Below are 24,239 nucleotides of genomic sequence, written 5' to 3'. Positions count from 1 at the left end.
AACAGATGGTTGGCTTCAGACAATTGCATGAATCATTCCCGTTGCATCTCACCCCGGGCCAAATTTCCCACATGGTTCAGCTCTGCTTTGTTTCCCGATTCTGCATTCCAGCTGCCTTTGATCAGCAAGGCTTGTTGACATGCTCTAGTCATTTCTTCCTGGACCCTGCGTAAAAGCGTTTGAGTCCTTGCTCTCCGGCTTCTGTTGTCGCAGCATAGACTGGAATGATGGTTACGTTGATAGGTTTTCCGAGAATTCTGACTGGATCCGGTTAGAATGCAGTCTGACTTTGCCGTGAGCCACTCAATCAAAAATGAGACCCGATTAGCCTAGCAGGTGGGCCCTGACCTCGTTCGGAGCAATTAGGTGCGCTTTAACCATTCGCCTGCCAGTGTCAGGCTGCACTCCTGAACTGCACCTTTGCCGGGGGCCCCAGAACCCTCCTTTTGAGGGGGGGGGGCGTGCTCAAGCAGGAGCGGAGCACTTCCATCCTTTCTCCGGCATCTGTTGTCATTTGCCACCCGCCCTTCCCGCCCTCTGCCTCTCACGGCGCACATTTTGCTGCTCTCAGCGTCCCGCACGAACCTCGGCTCAGTCTCAGTTACGGCTTCCTGCTTGCACTCCTTTTGGTAGCCTGGCCTTCCTTCCAGTTCCTTTATTATTTATTTAAAATTGTGCATGCCGCCCCATTCCCACAGGCTCTGGGTGGCTTACCAAGAATTAAAACCAACAATGATTACAATTTGGCTACCGATGTTCTTTGTCATTTCCAAGTCATCGCTAGGCTGTTCGTGCGGCCACAGCGACGTCTTCTATGGTCCTCACCTTTCCTCTGTTTGGCGTGGCCTGTAATTTTGCCTTTAGAAGGTCCTTTTTTAAAACTCCCACCCATCTGGGACCCCTTTTCGCATTAGAGTCACTTGCCATGGGAACATACTCCTCATTGTTCCGAGTTGACTAAAGTTGGGCTTCTTAAACTCCGGGGTCCTTCTCTCACTGCACTCGGCTTCTGCTTCCTGAGAATTCAGGCACGCCGCCCCGGTCCCCTTCCCCCAGAGTCCCTGTAACTGCCACATCATCCACTCGGCCACCCCTGTTGGCCAGAATCAAGCCAAGGATGGCCAGTCCTCCAGTTCCTTCCTCCACTTTCTGCAGGAGGCTGTTACCAGCAACACACCAGGAATTTCCTGAAGGGGCCTTGCTTGGCAGAGTGTGTCTCCCAACAGATACCAGAATTTCTGCAGGATTTTATCTGTTTCTCCCAACAGAAACTGTAGTCGCCCCCACCCCTTCCTACCACCACGCCTCCTTGAAACATCAGCAATATGCTTTTCAGAAGTTTCATCATCTGCTCCTTGACACAGTGGCCAGTAACAGACTCTGGTGAGAATGCTGCTTTTATTCTTGGCTCTGTTTATTCTAATCCAGATGCTCCGGATGTGACTAGTAAGCTCATCCTCCTGTATTTCCATGCAGAGATGTGTATCTTTAACACACATCACGACTCTACCTCCCTTTCCTTTCCTTCTGTTGTTCTTGCTCTGAAGTTTTATCCTTCAGGTGCTAAATTCCAGTCATAGGAGTCATAGGAGTCACACCCCATCAAGTCATACCAGCCCTCCTGAACTAAGTTTGTGCTGTTTCCCACACACTGGGCATCAGTAGAGAGACACTGGACGCCATGCGCCTCATCGTCCAGCTTTCTTCCTACATGGACTGGGTGCTATGAGAGCGGCTCTCTCCATCGTGGTGCTTAAGTCCTTGCCCCAGAGTTTACTTCTCTCTGCCCCACAGAATGTGGTTGGCATTGCAGAACCTGCACGGAGCAGGGGGGCTGAGCCTCAAGGTCCCTTCTGACTCCAAAACCCCACGAGGAGGGAGCTCTGCAAGAACGGCAAGCCTGCTTCAGACCAGCGCACGCCTGGCCGGCTGCCTGACCCCCTGCTCTTGCATGGCAGGAGCAGAACGGCTGTCTCTTCCCTTTTATTCCACATATGCACCACTCGAGACCTCGGAGGGGAATGGCCACAGCGGTGGGAGGGGACTGCCTGGGACAGCCATCCCAGGCCAGTCTTTCTCGCCAAGCGGACGGGGCCACGGTGACCGCAGGATCCACAGCTGAAGCAGGGCAGCTGCAGTGCACACAGAAGGGCACGCATGGTTCACATGGACAGGGATCTGCAGGGTGTCGTTTCAGTGCTAACAAAACGTTCGGAAACAGGACGGAACACGTGCCCTTGAGAAAAACGCAAACATCTTCAGTGCCCCGAGTGCTGCAGAAGAGAAGCCTCGCATCACACCACACGCCCTCGTCGAGAGATGCGTTCCTGCAGCGGGCAGCTCCTGGTGGCGTGGGGGCACGAAGGGAGCCATTTCGCTCCTCGGCAAGGTCTGTGCTCTAACAGCATTATCTGCATCGTGACACAACTCCCTGGAGAAGCCTTTGGGTACAAGAAAATGACTGCACGGTGTTCTCTGCCAGAGCACAGTCTCATTCCCAGCATCCCTCTTTGCCTGGATTCCGCGGGCAGCTGGTAATCTGCGAGCACCAACACTGTGGCGGCACCGGGATTTTCCGGTTTAGCAGCCACATTCCCACGTCAGCCTTGCCAGCAGAATTCAGAATGACAAGCAAAAAAAGGACAAGCCACTGCCGAGCGAAGCACCAGCGACCCGTGAACCAGTCACTGACCCCTAAGCTTGGTAGGCTAACTTTTTCAGCAACCACATTGCCCTTAAAAGGAAACAGTTCAAAGCAGTTTGGCTCCAAGCTGAACATTTTTTCAGCCAGGCCTAACACAGAGTCCGCACAGCACATGCAGGGAACAGAGAGACGGAATTAGACGGAAACATCGCTGAGTGCAAGTCATGTCCCGTGCCCCTCAGCCCAGTTTAGCTGAGATGGGATAGCCTGAGGCAGGGGCTTGAGCAACGGTGAGTCTGGGCTGGGCTTAAAAAAAGGTTCTGTTCCCCAACCCCCTGTAATTTTGGGGAAAATGTGTATGCAAATAGCATCCATCAGAGAGGCACCCCAGGCAAGCGATCTTTCAGAAATCCAGGATGGGCAAGGCGGCCACGGTCTTCCGATCGTGTGCGGGGTGGGGAGACTTTCTGTTTGACTGACACTCTGGTCACAGGTGTTTTAATGTACTGGAGGGCACAGGCACCTGGCACGAGTTCACCACAGGGCTTGCACGCACTGGGCAGCAGAGGGGGGGCCTGTGCGGTTGGGATGCTCTAAAGACGAAGCCCCTTCCCCACTCGACCGGCCAGTCCGCTGCATTGCTCACTGCAGGTGAGCACGGAGCCTCACGCCTGGTGCCAGCGGAACACTCCACCTGCTGGCACAGCCCTCGGCCCTTTCCAAATACCCCAAGCTCAGAGGGCGTTCCTCTTCACGCCTTTCCGGATTGTTCAGCCCAGCTCCCACTGGGCTGCACGTCAAGCAGGGGAAAAAGAGGCAGGAGGGCTGGCGACGCCATCTTTTGCCCCGCAGCCACGGCTGTGCTTCCTGGCTGCTTGCTCAGAGCCGGGAGGCCGTCTTCAGCGGCTGGCAGGAGCCGCCTGGAGCAGGAAGGGCCGCCTTGCCCTTTGCGTCCCGGGCCACTGGCAAGGCGATGCCGGGGGAGGGTGGTTCAGGCTGCGGAGTCTCCGTGGAACTCGCACACCTGGCTGCCACAGGCACCTCCACGTACTTCTGGTTCTCAAGCGCAGCCATTCTCGAAACCCACAGTGCTGCCGCTGCCTCAGACAGGCAGGCCCACACGCAGCACAGACGCCACAGCAGCCTCCGCCGAGTCCCAGCTATGCTCCTTCTAAAAGCTCGAGTTCAAGTGAGTCCCGCCAATGTTACTTCTTGGTGGGGAGGTGGAAATGTCACTTAAAAAGCTGCACTTGTGCACCCCCCGGCTCCCCTCATTCTTCTCCTCATACAGGCACATGCTGGGCAGGCAGGAGAATAAAGAAAGACTTAATGAGTTGTGTCCACCAAAACGACCCAGAAGTTTAAGGACAAATAGCTTTGCTTTGGACAAATTCCACATTTCTCCAGAACAGCATATTTGGGTTTAGGCTCAATTCATCTAGAGATAACACACGCTCCTAAAACAAAAAGTGAGCAAACCAAAATTAAAAAACCACAATAAAAATAAGAAAAAATATCTTGGGCCCCCAAAATTCCTGGAACTAGCACTGTCTCGCAGCACTTTCCGGGTTGTCTGCTTTGTTTTTAATGAAAACAATATCAGGCTATGGTGCCCACTGAGCCGCCTTTTCCTAGTGAGCCAGTATTTCCTGTGTGTATCTTCTTGGTTTCTCTTGTCTCTGGAACCTGCTATTTCACCTGTGCATCTCCTTCTTGCTCCCTCCTTCAACGCCTCCTGGCAGCCCAGTCAGGAACTTAAGTTACCATCATGCGATCCGATAAGAGCTAATAGCGTTGGGACTCGGTTGGCATGTGCCATCAAGCCCTCTCTGACTTCCGGCAACCCTATGAACGGAAGACCTCCAAAATGTTCTGTCCTTGAGAATCCTCCACGGCTTCTGTGAACACAAGGCTGGGGCTTCCGTTGAGCACTCTGTCTTATCCTCTTCCGCCTCCAACTTTCCCTAACTTGGTTGCCTTCTCTTGTCTTTTTGACTGAGCCGTGCCCCCTCAAGAACAGCCCAATGTACGACAGCCTCCATTTTGTCACCTTTGCTCCAGGACAGATTGTGGCTCGGTTTGATCCAGAACCCATGGATTCCTCTTCTGTCACAGACATCCACAGATCTCCCCTCCAGCACCATGTTTTGCATGCGTCGATTTACTTCCTGCCAGCTTTCTTCGCTGCCCAGCTTTCACACCCAGGCAGTGACTGGGATCCAACACCGTGTATGATCTTGGCCTTGGTCTCCAGTGAATCCTCCCAACACGTGAGGCACTTCTCCAGTTCCTGCACCACTGCCCTTCCCAGTCTCAGTCGTCTAATAATTTTGGCTGCAGTCACTGTTTAAATTGGCCACTGAAGCAGGGTATGTAAAATCTTTCACACTTTCAATTTCTTCATCGTTAACAGTAAAGTTGTACAATTATTCTGCAGTCGTGATTTTTCGTTTTCTTAATATTCAGCTGTAGTCCTGCCTTCACACTTCCCTCTTTTGCTTTCATTAGGATTAATTTCAATTCACTGATAGTTTCGGCTAGTAATATGTTAGCATCTGCATATATTAGACCGATTCATCTATCAGTTTTCACTCTTCCTTCTTGCGTTGCATTTTATTATTTTCTTTTATACATTGCTGTAAACTGCCCAGAGAACTGCAGCCATGGGGTGGTATAGAAATTAAATAATAATATTTTTTTTTCCTCCTCCTCCTCATCTGACCATACAATATAGTTTAACTGTACTACTGAAACAGACTCACTCCCTTTATGTGGAAATTATTTTACTGAAAAATTTGCAAACATTTCAAGTTGCAGGGTATGTTTATGTTTATGTTGAGGGCCTGTGCCAGAAACATTGTTTTTAGGAGATATTTCTAAGAAGTTTTGGCAGTGTAGCTTCTGCTGCTGTCAGGCCTCCCTCTTCACTCACTCTCCACACTGCCTGTCGGTTCCGGCCCGAGTTTGGAAAAATCAGTTCAGAAGAACTAGTTGAACCTTCTGCTTCATTCAGGGATGCACATGGGTCTGTGGGTGCAGGCCGGGAAGGTGGGGCGGGGCTGCTTGAGGGAACCCCCGGGCTGCTGGTTGGCCCCCCGAAGGCTGGGCCAGAGGGACCCTTGCTCTGACCCGGCACGGCTCTTCCCACGTTCTTGCATCGTTCAGTGAAAACAGAGCGCAACTCCCGCATCAGCTTCCGCTTCCTTCGGTGTGCGATTGAGGAGTGTCAGCAGGCGCTGCCAAATACAGCAGGGCTAAGACTTGGCCGAGACCCAGCCGGGAGCCCTCTGCTTCGTGCCCGGGAGGCCGTTGCCGCAACTTAACTTGCAGTTCCCCCCGTGAGCACCAGAGCGCGTGGACTTGTTAATGCCTGCCCTAGAAGAGCAACTTGCGGAAGTCCCTCGCTGGCACCCATTCCATCCAGCATGCTTTATGGCAACACCAACTGCCCAGACGAGTATGGACAAACGCAGACCTACAAGGTGAAGAAATTCTTTCGCAGAAAAATGTAGCATGGGAAAATGTCTGCCCCACATCACTGATCCTAATACCAGATAATACTGGGAATGGCATTTCAAAGAGCTGCGTGAATGCTAAGAAGATGCCAGCCAAGTTAAGTCTTTCAACGGCACGGCAGGGAAGGCTTCTGTGCTCCCAATCAGCCCAAGGCGTGTTCGGCAGAGACAGCATGCGCTTCCACACAGCAAGGGCGCCAAGCCTTAAGGAAAAGGGCCCTGTCGCCTCTCGGACGCCCGTGTTTTCCTGACCCGTTTGCTTTTCCGTCCTCCGAGATGCGAGTTGTACTGAAGAACGCTTTGGAACCCCAGCTGTTCTTCCGTACGTTGAACTGGACTGCGGAACACACGCAGATGGCTGGGTGGGAACCGATTTTTCATCAGGGCACAAGGTATGTTTTGCTTGCCATTTCACATCTGACCGGAGAAGCATCTGACTGCGTTAGAAGCCCTGCTTCAGACAGAGCTTAAAGAAACATTCCTGCTTCTTTCCACTCCGAAGATGGACACCATGAGTTTCTTTCCACGCCTCGGTCAGCCTTTGAATCTGGCGGCGATAAGGCAAGGAGACGGTTGCAGCCCTGCTCTCTGGCACCCTGCCGCCTCACAGGGCAGCGCGTGCCGGCTGGGTCAGTGCTTCAACGCGACAAAGCCCCGCGGGAGAGCCCAGGGCCCCAGGCCTCCTGGCCCACAGTGGCGGTGACTAGACACTGGCACTCCACGCTGACCGGGCTCAGTCGCAGGCTCTGCCTTGGCCGCCGAGCAAGCGTGTCAGCCGCCTCTGAGTTATACCGCCAGTGTTTAGAGAGGCAGCTGCAGCCCCAGAGACAGGGATTAGCTATTTTAATGACACGGGGGGTAAAAAACAACCGAGTATCTGGCGCACCCTGGAGAGGCACAGTCGCTTCTCTTACCCGATCCGCGCGCTACAGACTGAGCAAAGTGCATCCCGACTGCAGTCGCCAGAGAGAAGGCAGAGTTCTCTTCCCCGCTCTCTCCAGAAGCAGGGCTTGGCTCCACCGCGTGTTCCTGCTGTGGACAAGGAGTGCCTTCCTGTGCGGCAGGAGGTGCAGCGCACCTGGCCTGCCGACGTGTGGGGGCTCGCATCACGAGAGGGCATCCACAGGCAGGGTGTTCCGCCAGAAGCCTTGAGAGAGAGGCTCTTTGCCCGAGGGCTTGAAGTATGCCACTCTGCAGCTGAGGCAGCATTTAGAAACACCGAAACAGAGCGAGTCGGAGGGGGTCTCCCGGGCCATCTAGTCTGACCCCCGGCTCCAGCCGGCTCCGCTCACATGCCTGCCATGTGCACGTCCAGCCTATCCTTGAACACCCGCACCGATAGGGCCTCAACCTCCTCCCGGGAAAGCCCATTCCACACCCTCGGGGTCCCGACTGTCAGGAAGCGCTTCCTGGCATCCAAATGGAACCTGGGCTCCCTGAGCTTTGCTCCCTTGTAGCGCGTCCTGCCCTGCAATGCTGGGGGGAAAAGGTCACAACCCACCTCTGCATGACATGCCACAGGCCAGAAAAGCAGCAAAACACAGAGATGAGCAAGGGGACACTGGGGGAGAAGCACCCTGGGTTTTTTTCCAAATCCTTTTCCGATGTGGGCACAATCTAGTGCAGGGGTCCTCAAACTTTTTCAATAGGGGGCCAGTTGAAAGGCGGCAGCAGCGGGCACAGGCTGGTGAGGCAGCGGCGGGCACGTGTGCGGTGAGCACGTGTGCGAGGCGGCAACTTGCAAGTCCAAAACAATCTCTGAGTGAGTGAACTGTTGCACGGGCGCAGGGAGTCCAAAGCCTCTGAGGCAGGCCAGACAAATGGGCACGGCGGGCTGGATCCGGCCGGCGGGCCATCGTTTGAGGACCCATGATCTAGTGGACTGGGAGGCATGGCAGCCTGTTTTGTAAGGCGCATTCATGCACAGGGGTGCATAATGCTGTGCCAGACCCTGTGGACCCGAACAGCCTGAGAGCTCAGGGGAGCCTCCTGCGCTTGCACAGGGAGACAGTGTGAGGCGCGGCGCGGCACGGCCACGGGCAGAAGGGACTCTCAAACGCCGGCCCGGAAGCACCAGTCCCACGGCTGTGCCAGAGCCATGACCTCCCAGACTGGGTGTGTGTGTGTGTGGGGGGGGGCGTGCTTTGCCCACAGCAGGCCAACCAGCTGGTTCAACAGCATTCTTCTCCTCTCAGCAGCGAGCTCCAGCCCTCCAGCAGCCTCACCTGGCACTGCAGCACAAGGCTGCCCTCCACCAGCGGCAACACCTCATGTAGGTACTGGGTGAGAGCCAAGAGTAAGGGCCAGGCGAAAGGCGGGAGCAACGTGCAGCTCCTGAGAAGACAACGCCTGCCCATAACAGGCCTCCGTCGGGGCCCCTGTCCAGTGTCCTGGGCAGCTCGGTCCCCTCCAGAACCCTTGTCCCACCCCAGAACAGCTGCTCCTAACAGTCAGTGCCTGACACCCTCCGGAGACTCTTAATCTGGCGCCCCGGGCGGCGCAGCAGAGGGCGGCGGGACTCGCACGCAGAGTCATCCCTGGCACCCCCGTGCGGGTCCGAGGGTGCAGAGCAGCACACGCTGACCAGCTGCAAGGGGCCTCCAGGGATGCCCGGGCCTCCTCTGCCCACGCCGAGGCTCCGTGGAGCTGCAGTCCATGGCCAAAGTCTATTTCCAGCCATTGCTTGTTTCCCCGGTTATGTTATTGCCGCCCTGAGACACTGCAAAGGGCGGGACACACACATTTTAAATAAATGAATAAACTCCTTCAAGCAAAGGCGTTTTTACCATCTGCCCAACTAGGTGACAACATCCAGTGGAACAAGGCTTGCCAGCGCTTCGGCTGATCGAGCGTCAGCGGGCCCCCAAGATGGGGAACGAGCCCCCGCCACAGGCAGTCGCTGAGGCCACAGGCCAGGAGCATCAAAACCAAGCCGCACCAAGCGCCACGAGCGAGGGGCCTGCTGCTCCTCCAAAGGGGGAGAAATGCTGGGAGCCCGACCTACATCTTCTGGCACCCGGCCCAGAGAATGGCCTCCCCCTGGGGGAGAGCTGGGGCGGGCAGGGGCCGGTGACGCTGCGCAGCACACACACACGCGGTCCCAGGATGAAAGCGTCACCGCGCTTGCGTGCTTACACACGGGGGCCGGCAGCACCCTCCAACATGGGTGCATGGAGGCACAGGCATGTGCAGCGGCTCGCGCACGACCGTGGAAGCCACGCTGCGGGGCCAGGCCACCCCAGGCCGGTGCGTCAGAGGAGCCGGCGCCATCCGAGGAAGCCTCTGCCTCGAGGAAGGGCAGCTCCGAGCGCAGGAGCGATGCTCACCTCCAGCTTCTTCTCCTTCTCTGTCAGCACGTCCTTCTGGTTCTGCGTGTACTCGATCAGCATGCGCGCCAGCTGGCGACGGTCTTCCAGCTCTGCTGCCAGCCGCCCATTGTACTCCGCAAGCAGCAAACATGCCTCGTCCACGGTCTTCGAAAGGCGTTCCGCTGCCTCTTTGTCTGCACACAAAGGCGGCAAATCATTTACACCGGCTCCATTCAGAAGCTTTTGTGCTGGTGACAAGAGCCAGCTCCCCATCAGTCAGCCTCGCGACTGGGGTGAAGTCCAGCCGAGAGAATTCCACGTGTGGCAAGAGGCGATGATCCGGGAGCAGAGGCTGAGGAAAACCGCGGGCGCCTCCTGACCTTTATGCGAATGGCCGGGGGGGGGGGGGGCGTTTCGGGAAACCCAAGCAGCGCCGGCAACCGAGGGGCTCCCAGGAAGCAGGGAGAGCACTCCGCAAACAGAGGGGGCCGAAGGCCAGCTGGGGGAACTGGCTAAGGTGTGGATCCCGCCTGGTGGCAGCCGCACTAAGGCGCCCGGGCACCCCCCGGTCTTGTGTGCCGCCTGAGCCCAGCAGAGCTGAAAAACTCCAGCACCACCTGGAGAGACAGAGCTCCGAGGCGCAAGCGCATGTGGGCCACCAGCGCCCGCTCTGAAGAGCTCCCCAGGTGGCCCATTTTGCGCACGGCAAGCGGACGCTCTGCTCCCCCACGAAGCACCCTGCAGAGCCAGCCTGAAGGGCCAAGGGCCGGGGAAGGGAGCTCGGCAAACGTCCCCCGGGTCGAGGGGAAGTTGTGAGTCCTGGCAGCGTGCCCGGCACTGTTCCCCTTTCCCGGTGACCGCCTGCCTCAACGAGCAGCCACCGCTCTTTCAGTGAGGAGCTGGGGCTGGCGCTCTCCGCTTGAACAACTGCGCCCCCGAAAGAGGAAAAGGGGCGGGGAGCCAGGTGATGGTGGAGGGCCAGCAACACCCGGGCCACACTGGGGTCCATGGCACAGGAAAAGACGGCACCCTCTATTCACCTTCTGCCCCCTCCCCCCGGGGGGGCACCTTAAAACCAGACCTCGGCAAACCAAGCACGATGCAGGCCGCATTTCCAGAGTGGAGAAGCTGGATCGCGCCCTCCGCATTCACCTGTCGGTGCTTTAGATCCTCACCTGTAATCTTCTCCAGCAGCGACACATCCTGGACCTCTTGGGGAAGAGAGGCGATTTTCTGCCGGACTGCGGCATCTCCGGATGCTGCATTTTCCAGGTCTTGCAGGGCTCTGACCAAGTCCTCGGTCTGCACAGTCGAGAGACAAGAAGGCTGCAGGGACTGCCTCCAAATGCCACATGCGCCATGGGCTCCTGGTGCAGTCCCTTCTCAAAGATCCTGCAGCTTCTCGGTGTGCAGGCACACGCTTGCTATGCTGCTTTCGTTGTACGCTGGAAGCAGTCGTTTCAAGTTCTCTGCATGTGCTCCCGAAACCCCAAAAGAGCTTCTGAACCCGTGGGTCCCACTAAGTCTTCCCACTGCCAGCATGTATTCCACCGGCCACGGGGCCTGCAATTCCCCCAGGCGCCTCACCCACCGCCTCCCCGCCACTGTCCCATGCCTCGAGGCTGGGTGGCTGCACCAGCTCCTGCAGCTGCCACCCTTTCCAGAGGCCCCGGGCTAGTTGCGCGCCAGGTCTGTGGAAAGCAGGGCCTGGGTCTGAACAGCACAACAAGCCATGGGGATACAAAGACACAACTGAGCAAACCATTGTTCCAGCTTGGTTTCTAAAGACCAAACTTACCGTGGTGAAATACCATGCCTTGGTTCAGACAACATGACAGAGCAGCGATGGTCACACACAGTAAAAAAGCAAAAACCCGCAACAGCAAAAAACCCCAACCACACACACTTCACTTCAGTTCCTGTGCACCATGTGCCCTAGGCAGAGAGGATTTTGGGACATACTGAACAAGGTCTTACTCCGACAACACCACTAGGTCTCGGAACCCCCGGTACAAAATGCACCCATGACCTTCAGCTTCGAGAGCTCTAAGGGGGACCTGCCACGCTCACGGGCAGGGGGACAGGTGACTGCCTTCAGCCCCCGCTTGGGGCTTTCCCCAGTCACCCGGGGAACCAGTTGCAGCATGACACACTGCGCATTCCTAGCAGAAAAGGAGCCACACTCCTGAAGGCTGGTCCTGTGCCAGTTGCTCTTGAATTTAATGGAGGATGAGGGAGGCCATGCAGCCCTGTCCACTGGAGCAGAGCATGAAGCAGGGCCCCCAGCATGCTCGGCCAGGGAGCATTTGAGCAACCGGGCACTGCCACAGCGTGGCTCCCCCGGGGACGTGCCTGGTCACCTAAGGCCTGGCTAGTCAAAAGTGAGCTAAGGAGGGGCAGGGGAGAGAGAAATAGGGGGTGTTCTGCTCGAGGCGGGGGGGGGATAGCTAGGCAAAGGGGCAGAGGGAAGAGCAAGAGCAAGGCTCGAATCTGGGAGTAGGAAGAATGAGCAAGGGGGAGGCCGAGGGAGAGCTGGTGCAGCTCAAGAGTAGGAAGGAAGGGGGACAGCAAGGCCACGAGGAGGAACAAGCACCAGGTTGGAGGACGTGGCGGGGGGGGGGGGGGTTGGGCCACACAGGGGCGGGGGGGTGGGAATCCCAAAGCAATGGGGCAGAGGTGAGAGGAGGAGAGAGGAAAGAAGACTGCCCTAACATTTGCCAAGATTTTTTTCAAACAATTTTCTTCTGAAGGGGGCAGGGTAGGGAGACCTCTGTGGGTGCCACGTGGGGGAACCCCTGACACACTGTACATAAATTTTGATACCAGCTGGGTTAATTCCATAATATTTTCGGAAGACAGAAGGTACAGCTTCTGGAATTTGAACTGGAATGCAAGATCAAAGGTGCCGCTGGCCAGCTCAAACCCTTTGCCCAAAAGTGCGCGACTACATTCAGGGAACTGCAAGCAACATCCGACCAATCCATCAAACACTGAAAGCAGCCCCTTCAGAAGACCGCAGGAACTTGCAAGCTGCATGCATTCCTGACCTGCAAGTCTCTTCTCTGCTTTCTTTGCTTGCTTGCTTGTTTTTTTTTAAGGCAGGCTGCTATTGCCAGAAAGAGAAAGGGGAGAAATGCAATGAGGAGAAGGATCAAGAAAAGCTCTGGGACTTTGGTGGGTGAAGCCTGAATCCCTTGCCGTGTTTCTCCTTTCCTCCAGAGCCTGAAACGGACTCTTCAGCCTCCTCCTCCTCCTCCTTTTTCTTTGAAGCTGAATACACACATGCACACCCTGTCGGGATCGAAATTCCAGGACCCGATAAACCTTGGCCACATCACAAAGCTGCCCCAGAGAACACGCTGGGCTCAGCAGGGTTACGGCCCGGCCGGATGAAGGCGCAGAGCCCCTGGGGACCCACGGGGCTGCCAGGCTGAATCGGCCACGCGAGGGTGATGCAGCAGAGCTCGCTGCCACCACACCCTGCGCTGGTCCAGCCCGGGAGTCCCCCTGCTTGCTCCTGCAAGGCTAGCCTTCGTTCCCCAGGCTCCAGGACAGGGCCCTGCTGGCTGCCCTCTAGACTGGCCAAGCTGGCCTGCTCCCAACACGACTACTGGGCAAGCAGGGTCTCCGCTACTTGGGGTTCCCCAGCTCCTTGCCCACTACCTGCAGGCTCCACTGCACACCTGACAGAGCAGGTCTGGCCACACCTGTTATCGGTTCTGCCAATATTTGCATCTCGAGCAATGCCAACAAGCCATCCTTACACTGAATTGCAACTGCAGATCTGAATGACTTTGCCTGACCCAAGGAAAAGCTGCCTATTTGCTCAGAAGGGCAGAAATCAAGGTTTAGTGAACTTTCTGGAATTATCTATTAGTTATGTGATTTAAATCACAGCCTGCTGGGTTGCAATAGACTGCCTTGTTTTGGGCAATTTACTTTATTTTGGTTTGAATATGACACTTTTGGGGAATAATATTTGTTTTATGTTCCTTTTTACCATGTTTCACATTCTTTCCTCTGCTTGTGAGGATCACAAGGCCACTAAATGGCAGTATTAGCTCTCCTCCACTTGCTAATGGCGCCATCTTGTGGCCCTCTCCTGATGGGTGGAGGGGTTCAATACATTTCCAGCCCCCAGGCTTCCAGGCATACCAGAAGGGGCCCGGCATTGGCATCCTGCGGGGAGTAGCTCCCAGGGTAGTCATCATCTTCCTCTTCTTGGATCTGCTGAAACGTCCGCTTCAGTGACTTCTTTTCTTCTGTAACTGAGAACAGACGCATGCCTTCAGACGCAGGAAGCATGTCACCCCACACAAAGCCTCAACAATGTGGTCACTGCTTCCTTCTCTTTTCTTTCTGAGCACGCTTGAAATTTAAAAAATCATCCTTAGCATCAGAAGCTCTCCCCCAAGCCAACTCCATGTACTCCAGTGTCCGCTCATCAGATGGAGCGGCAAGCCCGCTATCGCCAAGACAGGGATGCGCGGCCTCAGCGCTCCCGTTTCTCCTGGCCTGGGGAGCGCACTGAGAAGACCACCTGCAGGAACTACTCAGCTGGGGGCCTTTGCCATTTTATGGAGACTCGGCCGCCAGATCTGCTGTAAAGACAACTCCGCCAGGAGCGCCCAGCACTTGCAGGAAAGTCTTCTCCGGCAACGTTGTGCAGGAAAGTACCACACCGGGTGCCTCCGGGAACTGGTGGAAAGGCCCCAGATGTCTCCCAGGCAGGCAGAAGCTCCTGCGACACAGAAGGGGGAGCCCGCGCGGCCCTTTCATCTATGCTCGCGCGGCCTTCAGCACCAACGCCGTAAGCACGCGATGCCCGAAAGCTGCCTTGCCAGCAACAGCGCCTGCCCACGTGGAGGCGGCTTCTGAAGCCGCAGACAGGCGGTGGGCCCGCGCTCACGGGGCATCCCGACAGCCTTGCCCACCGGGAGCCCTCCGACGGGCTGGTCTGTGTTCCTCCCGCCCCAATCAATGCTGCACTGGCACGGGGTGGTGGGGCTGGGGGCCGGCACATCTGGAAGGTGCCAGGCCGGGGAACATGGCCCCAGACCCTGGAGGCATCCACGCCTGCCTCAAGGTGCAGGAGTAGCAGGGAAGCCTGCGGGAGAAGCCCGGGGCAGGAATGTGGGCACTGCCATGCCCGCTACAAGCACCTGCACAGTGAGCACTTCGCCTGCGGTAAACATGGCGCGATCCTGAACAGGCGCAGAGTGCACCGTCCCGCTGCTTCCTTGGGAGCCACACCTCCTCCCCCTGAGGCCACACTGCCGGCCACCGGTGTTCCAAGGCGGTGCGGTGGCGCTCAGCCATGGCCACACAGGCGGCCTCCCCGACAACTGTTTGCAGTGCAAGCCCTGCGCACCATGAAGTGGACGTCACTCTTATGAGCTGCAGTGTGTTCCAGGCGCACCTGTCAGTCCAAGAGAAACCTGATTCCAGTGCCTATGCCCCACGATTCTGGACACACCCTCGCCCATAAACATCAGGGAACGCAGCAAAGCAAAGCTAAACCACCTTTGGAGAGACCAGTGCTGAACACTAGAAACAAGTCAGTCCTTGCAAAGACCCAGCCTCAGCTGCTGCCACAACCCGGCCGTGGGGGCTGCCGGCTGACTCCTCCCAGCAGGGCTACGATCCCGAAAAGGACCTTTGCGTGTGGGGGAGGCACCGTTCTGCATCAGGATCGCTCAAACATGCAGCACATGGCGAGTGGGGAGGCACCGCAGGGAGCTGCGCGGGGGGTGGGCGGAAGTCCAAAGAAGAAAGCCGTTTCTGTCCACTTCACCACAGAGCCAGCTCCACAGAGGAAGGGGGTGGGATGATCTGGTGGTGCCTCATCGCTATGAACCTGCATCTGAAAGGATGCTGGGGTATCATCACGTACTCCGCACACCTCCCTCCTCTGCCAAGATCGGTGAGGAGATGGAGGGGCAGCTCAGAAGCCTCCCTTCCAGAGCGGAGGACAGCACTGGCCGAGGCAACGCCTTAGTCGTGCCCGAGGCACCGCCTGCTTCTCGCGGCATGTACAACTGCTGGCATGTCTTGGCAGGTAGGAACCGGGATCCAGATGGCTAATGGCTGGAGGGCAAGGGATGCCTGACGCGTCCTCAGAAATCTTGCCTGGAAGGAAAGCAGCATCTGGCACCACCGAGAGAAGGACGGCGCGCAAGCTGGCCTGAGAGCATCTGCTGCCACCGTCTACAAAGGGGTCAGGTGTTCCTGGCTGGCTTCCAGGGCACCAGTGACAGCCTCCTGAAGCAGACGTGCTCGTCTCCTCACTCAGGCCAGCGCTTCCCCTCCAGCAACAAAAGGCAAACAACCCAAAAGGAGAGAACCCTGGCGGGGCGCTCCTCCCAAGCACCTCTCTCAAGTACCGTGATGCTAGAGAGCACATCATTAAAGGCTCTGGCAGAAGGGGAACGATCAGAGACCAGCTGGCGCTGGCTCACCTCCTACTCGCTGGAAGAAGCTTGCGGCAATGACATGCAGATCCCCCACAGGGAGAAGCCCAGCCCGAGCCGTGTCCCCCTGCTCCAGCGCCGAGGGGGCAGTCACACGGTGGTGGCCCAGCAAACGACAGGCAAGTGCCCAATGGCCAAGGGGCCCGCATCTGCCCCAGGGGCCACTCTTCAGGCCCCGGCGCCCACAAGGGCCGCGTCACTGCCCGGCTGGATCCCCAGGGACCCCTGCTTCCCTGCTCCGCCCTTGAAACCTGGAGCTCAGGCTCCTCCGGGCAGGAACTCCCTTTTCATGTCAGCCTCCAAAGCATCGCAGGCAGTGGCGGCACTCTGCGACTGCGAGTGAGGAGCCATCATTAGCCAGAGCACTTTGCACCCTGGGACCACCACCCAAGCCAACGAGAGCGCGGGCATCTTGTGACAACGAGGAGGAGACATGGGCCTCTCCCCAGAAGAGGTGGCAGCAGGATTACACTCCTACAGGCTGCACCCTGGGGACTACGGGGTCCCCAAGCCTGGAAGCTTCCGAGCGCCCGCAGATGCAGCCCCTGACTCCCAGCTCCGCACTTCAGCAAGATGGCCGTCTCAGCCGCCCAGCTGGGGCTTTTCGGGGAGCAGGAGAGGCTGCAGAGGACCCAGGATATGTCACCGCACGGCCTCTGAAATCTCCCCCCCTCCAAAGAATGCGCTTTACCCCCCTCTGAAGTTGTGTTCCCCACCACAAGGAAGCAGCTGGCAAGGGATGACGCAGAGAACGGATTCCTAGCGCCGAGGCTGGAGCGGTTCCTGACCGTGGATCTGGGAGCGCAATGCACCCTGCGCCCTACCTCTGGCAGTGTCCTGGGACACGAGTCTCACCCAGCACCTCCTGCTGCAAGGATCGGGCAGCAGGCGCTGGGAGGGACTTCTGTTTGTGACTGGGGAAACCCTGCCCATCTAGCGGGGTTGCCAAAGTAATCTTCCCCAAGTGCTGGTGCACAATCGCCACGGCTTCTCCAGCACTGAGCCGCTGGCTGGACCTGACAGCCTTCTTGATTCCTTCCAGTTCTAAGGCAGCATCCCGTGTTCTTATGATTCACCATAACCCCAGAGGGGAGGTGCAAAGCTCAGGCTGGAGGGATCACCTCTGCTGTACCACAGAACACCAAGATGCAAGAGCCAGTGGCAGAAGACAGTGGACTTGCAATGAGGAGAGTTCCCAGCCCAGCCTCCGGTTTCCAGTAGCAGCACCAAGCAGCTCTGGGGCCCCCTCACACAGCAGTCTCTGCCCAACCCACCTCCCAGGGCTGCTGCCGGAGCAATGCAAGCGCCTGGGACTCCTCATGAAAGGAAAAACGGCAGGATATAAATGTGAGGGCAACGGTGGTGGTGACACAGGCCCTGCGCTCCTTTCCGCCCACCTCTGCGCCGAGGTGCAGCTTGGCACAGCGCAACAGACCACCTGCCACAACATGCAGGCCTCTGAGCTCCCTGCAGGCAAACCGGGACACAAATTTAACATCACCAACACTCCTGATAAGGAATATAAACAAGCGGGACACAAAACAGAGGTGCTTAAGCCATGCAGATATGCGGACTGTCACCAGCTGATGAGGGCGAAAAAGCCCCCACCCCCCAGTACAAAACAGCGCACCGGGTGCATCGCCATAAATCACGGTGTGTTATATATCAGGCTTCCAGCTCATGACAGCTCAGCCGAAGATCTTGTGAAAGCCAAGCATATTTTTACCTTTCGGTTGGGGACTATTAGAGTCCTCCATGGACAGTTTCAGCTGCTGTATGAATTCGCTGCCATACACGCTCCTTTCTTGCCAGATGTTCAGCAATCGTTCCAAGGGCTTTTTGCAGCCCTCGTCTGCCTCCCTGGAAGGTCAGATATTTAAGCAAGTTGGTTAAAAGGCCACATGCGCGGGAAAGGGGTGTCTGTGGGAAAGAGCGCCGGGGAGCATCCGCCCCGCTCTTCTCCTTCCATACATGTTCCACAGATGGACGCACAGGTAAAACTGCCAGGGAAAGAGCCAGGCTTCCCCAGTGTTCACGTGTATGCACTGCATGTAAAACAGGCCATCTGAAACGCAAAGGAATGTCTAAGGATCCCTGGCACACACTGGGCATAGAGTTACCCAGAACACCCTTGCTCACCCAGCCCCTGTGTGTGTGTTCTAGGCAGAATCAGCCTGCAGGCTTAAGATCTACCTTAAATAGTGCCATAGCCTTTAACTGGCTGATAACATCCTGCACATCAGGAAATGGCCCAGAGCTGCTCATTTGTAGCTCGTCCGACAGTGAAAGAACAGTCACCCAATGGCAGATGGAGTGAACCGAGCAGAAAGACAATCTGGGGGAAAATTGGATAAATCCATAGCATTTGAGAAGCTGACCTCACTTAAAATGGTGTTAAGACAGAGCGAAGACAGCGGGATCGCTGGCAGTTGTACCAGGCTGTCAGCTGTGGGTCTGATGGAAACAAGCTGAAATTTCTGTAGGGAATACTCCACTGGATAATGTGTTTGCCACAGTTATAACTCTTCAAATAACAGATCAAAGGGAAGCTAGATTTGCTGAAATCTCAGAACATTTCTACCATGTGGAAAGATCAAACATAATGTCCAGTTAAATCCAGGAGTAAAGCAGCCGCACATTAAGCGAGCGACTTCACATTCTGGGAGGGACTCAAAGCCCAGAGATGATGCTTTGGCTGGGAAATTCTGGTGTGCTCCCCACCTTTCACTTGGAGCACTCTTTGGTCTCTTTCTCTCCTGCACCCCATTTTCTGTCAAGGCCTTCCCTTCCCTCTGCCGTACCTCTCGAAAGAGCACTGGGTCAGGCGCATCACACCCCCACCTGATCATGCAGACATCCTGTTCGCGGGACTGACCCGTCTCCTTCCTTCCAAAAAGCCAAGTGATATAAGCAGGCTTTTGTGTGAATCGGGATCACTGTGGAGGAGTGCCCAGTTCACACATCCTTCAGGGGGAGGCAGAAAATACAGGGCAGATGCCACCAGCACTGAAAGGTTCGCTTACTCTCTTCCCACTACTGTTTCTCTCTCTCTCTCTCTTTCAGAGAGAGGGAGGGAGGGAGGGAGGGAGGGAGGGAGGGAGGGAGGATGGACAGAAAGAAAGAAAGAAAGAAAGAAAGAAAGAAAGAAAGAAAGAAAGATTGATTCATGCAAGATTCAAAAATCCAGAAACTACAAAGAACAGCAGGATGTCCAGAAGAAACAAAGAAAAGAGCCTTAACCTGAACATTATTTACTGCTTTAAAAACCATCAAGGTCCTATTTATTGTCACGTGTTCCTAGATAGGGGATGCACCATTCCTAATGAAACCTGCACCTGACCAGTTCAACAAGCAACAGGAAAAGCAAACACACGCACGCAAGAATGTGCCCACCCTGCACTTTTCCTCTGCACTGACCTTCGTTTCTCTCCTGCCTTGTGATCTAGGAGGAATTCTCCAGAAAAGATCTCACCTGCGATTACCTTTTCTATTGACTAGTTCCACCTGACAGCAGGTGAATTTAGCTGAATTAAACCCATGCTTGGCATCATCTCTAACTGCAAAAGACAACTAAGCAACCACATAGTTCAGAAGAGCTTGCCACTAGCTTCGTCTAAATGCATAAAGCGCTAAAATGTCCCACCAGACAGAAGCACCATTGAACGGACAATCTGGTGCAGGGGCAAGGAGAAGGAGACTGCCATTACCTCTCTCTGGCTCCCTTTCCAGGTCTCCTAGCGGCAGCTGCCTAGTCAACTTTTGGGGAGAAAGGGTGATGGCCTCTTTGGTCTGAACCAGGACAGGTAGCCCAACAAACCGAACCCGGGTCCTGCACATCCCCTAAGTTTCTTCCTTGACAGCCAAGAACAGTTGCTTCTGTAGGAAAGGAAATTGGTGCCGACTCCATTTCTGGGAACTAGGACTAGCTGGCCAAGCATCCCCAATATTAAACTATGAATCTTTAAACACCTTCAGAGCAAAATTGAGGAAGAGAGAGGTAGTGATACCCACCTGGCAACATGTGAAAAAGCATCCACAAGAACAGATTCAAATTCCCTTGCAAACTCAGGTCCCTTCCTTTTACTGTTCTGGATGACGTCGTTTGCCAAGTAGAGGAAGGTAAGCTTTCTACTGGACTTTGCTAATAGAGAGAGGGAGAGGGAGAGATTGGTACAGCACATTTTGCATTCAGGTCATCTTCTACTCACTCCTGCACAACCCTCTTGTGGGATTCTCATTCTGAATGTGGAGCAGCCATAGCAAGGGGGTCCTGTGGCTCCTTGCAAGGCTGGAGTATCACAGGTAAGCGTTCGAAGGCTAGCTCCTGCTTTATCTGACTGGGAAGCTGCCTTCCACTTCTTTACAAAAATGCTGACAGTTAAATTGAAGTCAGCTACACACTTCAAGTCAAAAGTTTTCCTTCTGAACAACTAAAAGACAGAAAGGAAATGCATTTTATTCTAATTGCATATTTTATCTATTTATCGTATTCATGGACTTCTCTGGCCAGCTCACAAAACTAAACAAAATAAATTAAAAAGATAGAATGCAATAAACATGTGATAAAGTGCAGCATTAAATCATCAAGAGGTAAGGTAAGGAACCCACACATAACAACAAAGAGGAAATCATATCAAACAGCAGTTAAGATGCTACAGTTTAATACCACAAGATTTAAACAGCATGGAAAGCCAAAAACATTATCTGCCTGGTGGAGAAAGGATGTTAGACTGAGTACCAGGTGGAACTCTCTGGGAAGCGCATTCCACAGCCTGGGCACCACTGTTGGAAGGTCCTTCTCATTGGCAGTGACCTGTGTGCCTCACTTGGCAGAGGTAAATGAACAAGAGCCTCAGATGAAGGTACCAGCATCCACCCAAAACACAGATTGCAAGGAATTCTTGTAAACCATCCAAAGAGTTTTGGCTATTGGGTGGCACAGAAATGAAATAAATGAATAAACAGAAGGAAAGAAGCAGTCCTTCAAGCATTATTCCTGAAAATATTTCTGTACCACTTTTTAAAATAACACTTCCTCACAGCAGTTTATAAAGTATTTTTTAAAAGCAACACATAAATGGGCAAGAGCCGATCCTTTGGTGCCCATGGTGGTGTCTAGGAATGGGGTAGCCCCAGACAAACAGCTTTTACGCTAAGAGTGTGCAATTGATCATAGGATGTTACACGTGGCAGGCCACGAAGTCAACGGAGCCTGATAGCATCGCCCCGTCTTATGCAAGGAAGGAGCCACAGGGGCAGTGGCCTGTTAGTCACGCCCTGCTAAAGCCTAGCGCCTGACCATACGCTCTCCCAGGAGCAGCAGGATCCTCTGGACAGCTGCGCAAAGAGCACTGCAGCAAGACCCATGCTGTGTCCCCCTGCCATGCCTTTAGAGGGTTCCACTCCATGCCAATCCATTGATGCATGAAGCTCATTCCGCTGAGCTCCCTACCAGGTCAAACAGAATATCCCCTTCAGGTACAGCCATCAGGTGCAAGGGAGGATGGGCAACCATTTTTCCCCTTTTCATGTAAAAGCAATATATAAATAAAATAGACTTGAGATACCAGCACAACAAAGCTAGATATACACTAGGTACCAAAATCCAGAAATGGGATTGAGTACGGAAATAAAATTCTCTTTGTGCTTTCACAACAGCCAAACCAAACACCACCTGCAGCAGAACGAACAAGGAGAGTCAAAGAACTGCCAATCGGCTCCTTAAGTGGAATACTGAACAGAACGTACTGTGCAACAGACAGCAGGCGGCCCATGCTATTGGCAGGGGTTCCAGAACTTCGTAAGTCAGCTTTCTGTTGATGTTCTGGGCAAATATGTGGACTGGTTAGTGGCTGTTGATGATTGTCAGCACTGGCAGGGCTACAATTTTCAAGAAGTTCCTCCTTTCCCTAAACTGGGATTTCTATGCCGCCAAGAAAAGGGTGCCTTTAAATGCACGCAGAGTGCCAAGACTGCTCCACAAGAACGCGCTACTGTGCCAAGAACATTGTGGCAGTCCATTTCTATCAAATTTATATCCTGCCTTTCACTAAAACAATGCTCAAGACAGTTAACAAGAGTAAAATACGAAAACAAACTAATAAAACCAATGAGAGATCAATAGCAAAAGAACAAATAGAACATGCCAGATCAAATCTATGTGAGAAAACAGGTCAGCTTAAGCCAACGGTCAGCGCCAATGATACCATCTTTACCAACAGCAGTAGGTCAACAGGGGCAGAGCTGGCCTGGGTCCCGAGGTTCTGGGAGCAGCTGTCCAAAAGGCCCCCTTTCCCATTCCTGCCAGAAATGCTGCCAGCCACTAGGGCTGCGTTCTGAAGGTCCATCGAATAACCCACCTTACAAACTGTGTATGGCAGATACAGACATTTGAATACTTTTGCAGCTGATAACTTATCACACAGTGCCTGAAAACTAATGGCCTGAGGAAATATAAAAACACTATTTTATCGGGGACAGTCCAGAAAGCAACCCTAGACTAAAACAAGCAAAAAGACTTATGCTTCCCCTTTCCAAAGCTGTGAGGACTAAAGCAATTCAAAAATCATCTCCTTTACATTGTTCTTATATATTGGTGCAACCATTAGTGGGGAATCGTCAGGATTATGGCCAGAGACAAGCGGGGTCCCCCAGGGCTCTGTCCTGGGGCTGATCCTGTTTAATCTTTTCATAAATGACATGGAAGAAGGGCTGAACAGTCTGCTGATCAAATTTGCAGGCGATACTAAAACTGGAGCAGTGGCCACAACTGAGGAGCAGGTACTCTGGATCGAAAAGGATCTGGACAGACTATGGAAGTGGGCAGGAGACAACAGGATGGCGTTCCATGTGGAGAAGTGCAAGGTCTTGCACTTGGGGCACAGGAATGGGTGTCGTAAGTACAGGTTAGGGGACAAGTGGCTGGAGAGCAGCACTTGTGGAAGGGACCTCGGGGTGCTGGTCGACTGCAGGCTAAACATGAGCCAGCAGTGTGATGCAGTGGCCAAGAGGGCGAACGCCACCCTTGGTTGCATAGCCAGAAGTGTGGCTTCTAGATCGAGAGAGGTATTACTACCACTCTGCACGACTCTGGTGCGCCTGAAACTGAAGTATTGTGCTCAGTTTTGGGCTCCTCATTACAGAAAGGATATAGCCAGGTTGGAGTCAGTGCAGCGAAAGGCCACAAGGTTGGGGGCCGGTTTGCAGGGGATGCCGTATGAGGCGAGACTGAGGGAACTGGGTCTCTTCAGCCTGGAGGAGACCCAAGGAGATATGTTGGCAACATATAGGTAAATGAAGGGGTGCCACACAGAGGTGGGTAGAGACCTGTTTTCCCCTGCAGAGGTGGGTAGAGACCTGTTTTCCCCTGCAGAGGTGGGTAGAGACCTGTTTTCCCCTGCAGAGGAGGGCAGGTCGCGCTCCAATGGAGCAAAGCTCAGGGAACCCAGGTTCAATTTGGATGCCAGGAAACACTTCCTGACATTCAGGACCCCGAGAGTGTGGAATGGGCTTCCACGGGAGGTCGTTGGGGCCCCATCGGTGCGGGTGTTCAAGGACAGGCTGGACGTGCACATGGTGGGCATGGCGTGAGCGGAGCCGGCTGGAGCCGGGCGTCAGACTAGATGGCCCAGGAGACCCCTTCTGACTCGCTCTGTTTCTATGTTCTTCCAGAGCGAATCTTCACAAGACACTCAGGGAGGGAGGGACAGGGAAAACCCTGCACAGCGAGCTGCATGACCACTGACTAGATAGGCTGATGGAAATGGTAGTCCGAAACACCTGGCAGGCTCTAGGCCAGTGATGGCGAACCTTTTAGAGACCCAGTGCCCAAACTGCAACCCAAAACCCACTTATTTATCACAAAGTGCCAACACTGCAGTGAAACCTGAATACCAAGGTTTTAGTTTAGAAAAAACAGCTCACAGCCAGTCCAAGCAAATATATATATGTCTCTGGCAGTGCACTGACTGACCATGTGGAAGCTCAGACGAGATGTGGCTAATGAGCCGCGGTTCGTGACGTCACCACCTGGCACCACTAGTCCTTTCCGAGCGTGCGCATGGCCCCTGTGTGCACTATTATCTGATGCCCGGCTGCTGGGGCGATGCTGGGCAACTTGGCTCGCGTGCCGACAGAGAGGGCTCTGCGTGCCCACTGCGCCACGCGTGCCATCGGTCGCCACCCCTGCTCTAGGCCGCCTATCCTAGGCAGTAAGTGTTTCATTTGAATCACCTCATCAGAGTTGGAAGGGACCTCTCTAGTTCAGTCCCGTTCCTAATGCAGGGAATCTGTTACCAGAGCA

General features: G+C 54.7%; 2 protein-coding genes across 5 annotated transcripts in view; both read right to left on the bottom strand.

Annotated features, from left to right (window-relative positions):
* Positions 1-24,239, bottom strand: part of RPRD1B (regulation of nuclear pre-mRNA domain containing 1B) — a 39,419-nt gene that overhangs the window by 12,871 nt on the left and 2,309 nt on the right. For 3 of the 4 annotated variants that reach the window (XM_044455325.1, XM_044455326.1, XM_044455327.1), the window contains exons 2-6: positions 19,949-20,078; positions 17,664-17,797; positions 13,623-13,735; positions 10,643-10,769; positions 9,486-9,661 (exon numbers count right to left, since the gene is read on the bottom strand). In XM_044455325.1, coding sequence (XP_044311260.1) covers positions 9,486-9,661; positions 10,643-10,769; positions 13,623-13,735; positions 17,664-17,797; positions 19,949-20,078 — 680 coding nt within the window. The remainder of the gene's footprint in view (positions 1-9,485; positions 9,662-10,642; positions 10,770-13,622; positions 13,736-17,663; positions 17,798-19,948; positions 20,079-24,239) is intronic. The other variant, XM_044455328.1, reaches the window with a different exon arrangement.
* On the bottom strand, positions 10,785-22,584 carry LOC123036236. The gene is made up of 2 exons (XM_044455329.1): positions 21,450-22,584; positions 10,785-12,541 (listed from the first exon to the last, which is right to left on the bottom strand). Exon 2 carries the CDS (start codon positions 12,501-12,503, stop codon positions 11,589-11,591), a length of 915 nt encoding a protein of 304 aa, XP_044311264.1. The 5' UTR covers positions 12,504-12,541; positions 21,450-22,584; the 3' UTR covers positions 10,785-11,588.

This window comes from Varanus komodoensis, unplaced genomic scaffold (assembly GCF_004798865.1).
Source record: "Varanus komodoensis strain SLA01 unplaced genomic scaffold, ASM479886v1 scaffold8, whole genome shotgun sequence".
NCBI classification, from domain to species: domain Eukaryota; kingdom Metazoa; phylum Chordata; class Lepidosauria; order Squamata; family Varanidae; genus Varanus; species Varanus komodoensis.
Note: the sequence above shows the minus strand (reverse complement) of the source record. Positions and strands in the feature narration are given on the sequence as shown.

Coding starts and splice junctions, on each gene's coding strand:
- LOC123036236 (XM_044455329.1), bottom strand. CDS start 12,503: ATGCAGCTTGCAAGTTCCTGCGGTCTTCTGAAGGGGCTGCTTTCAGTG.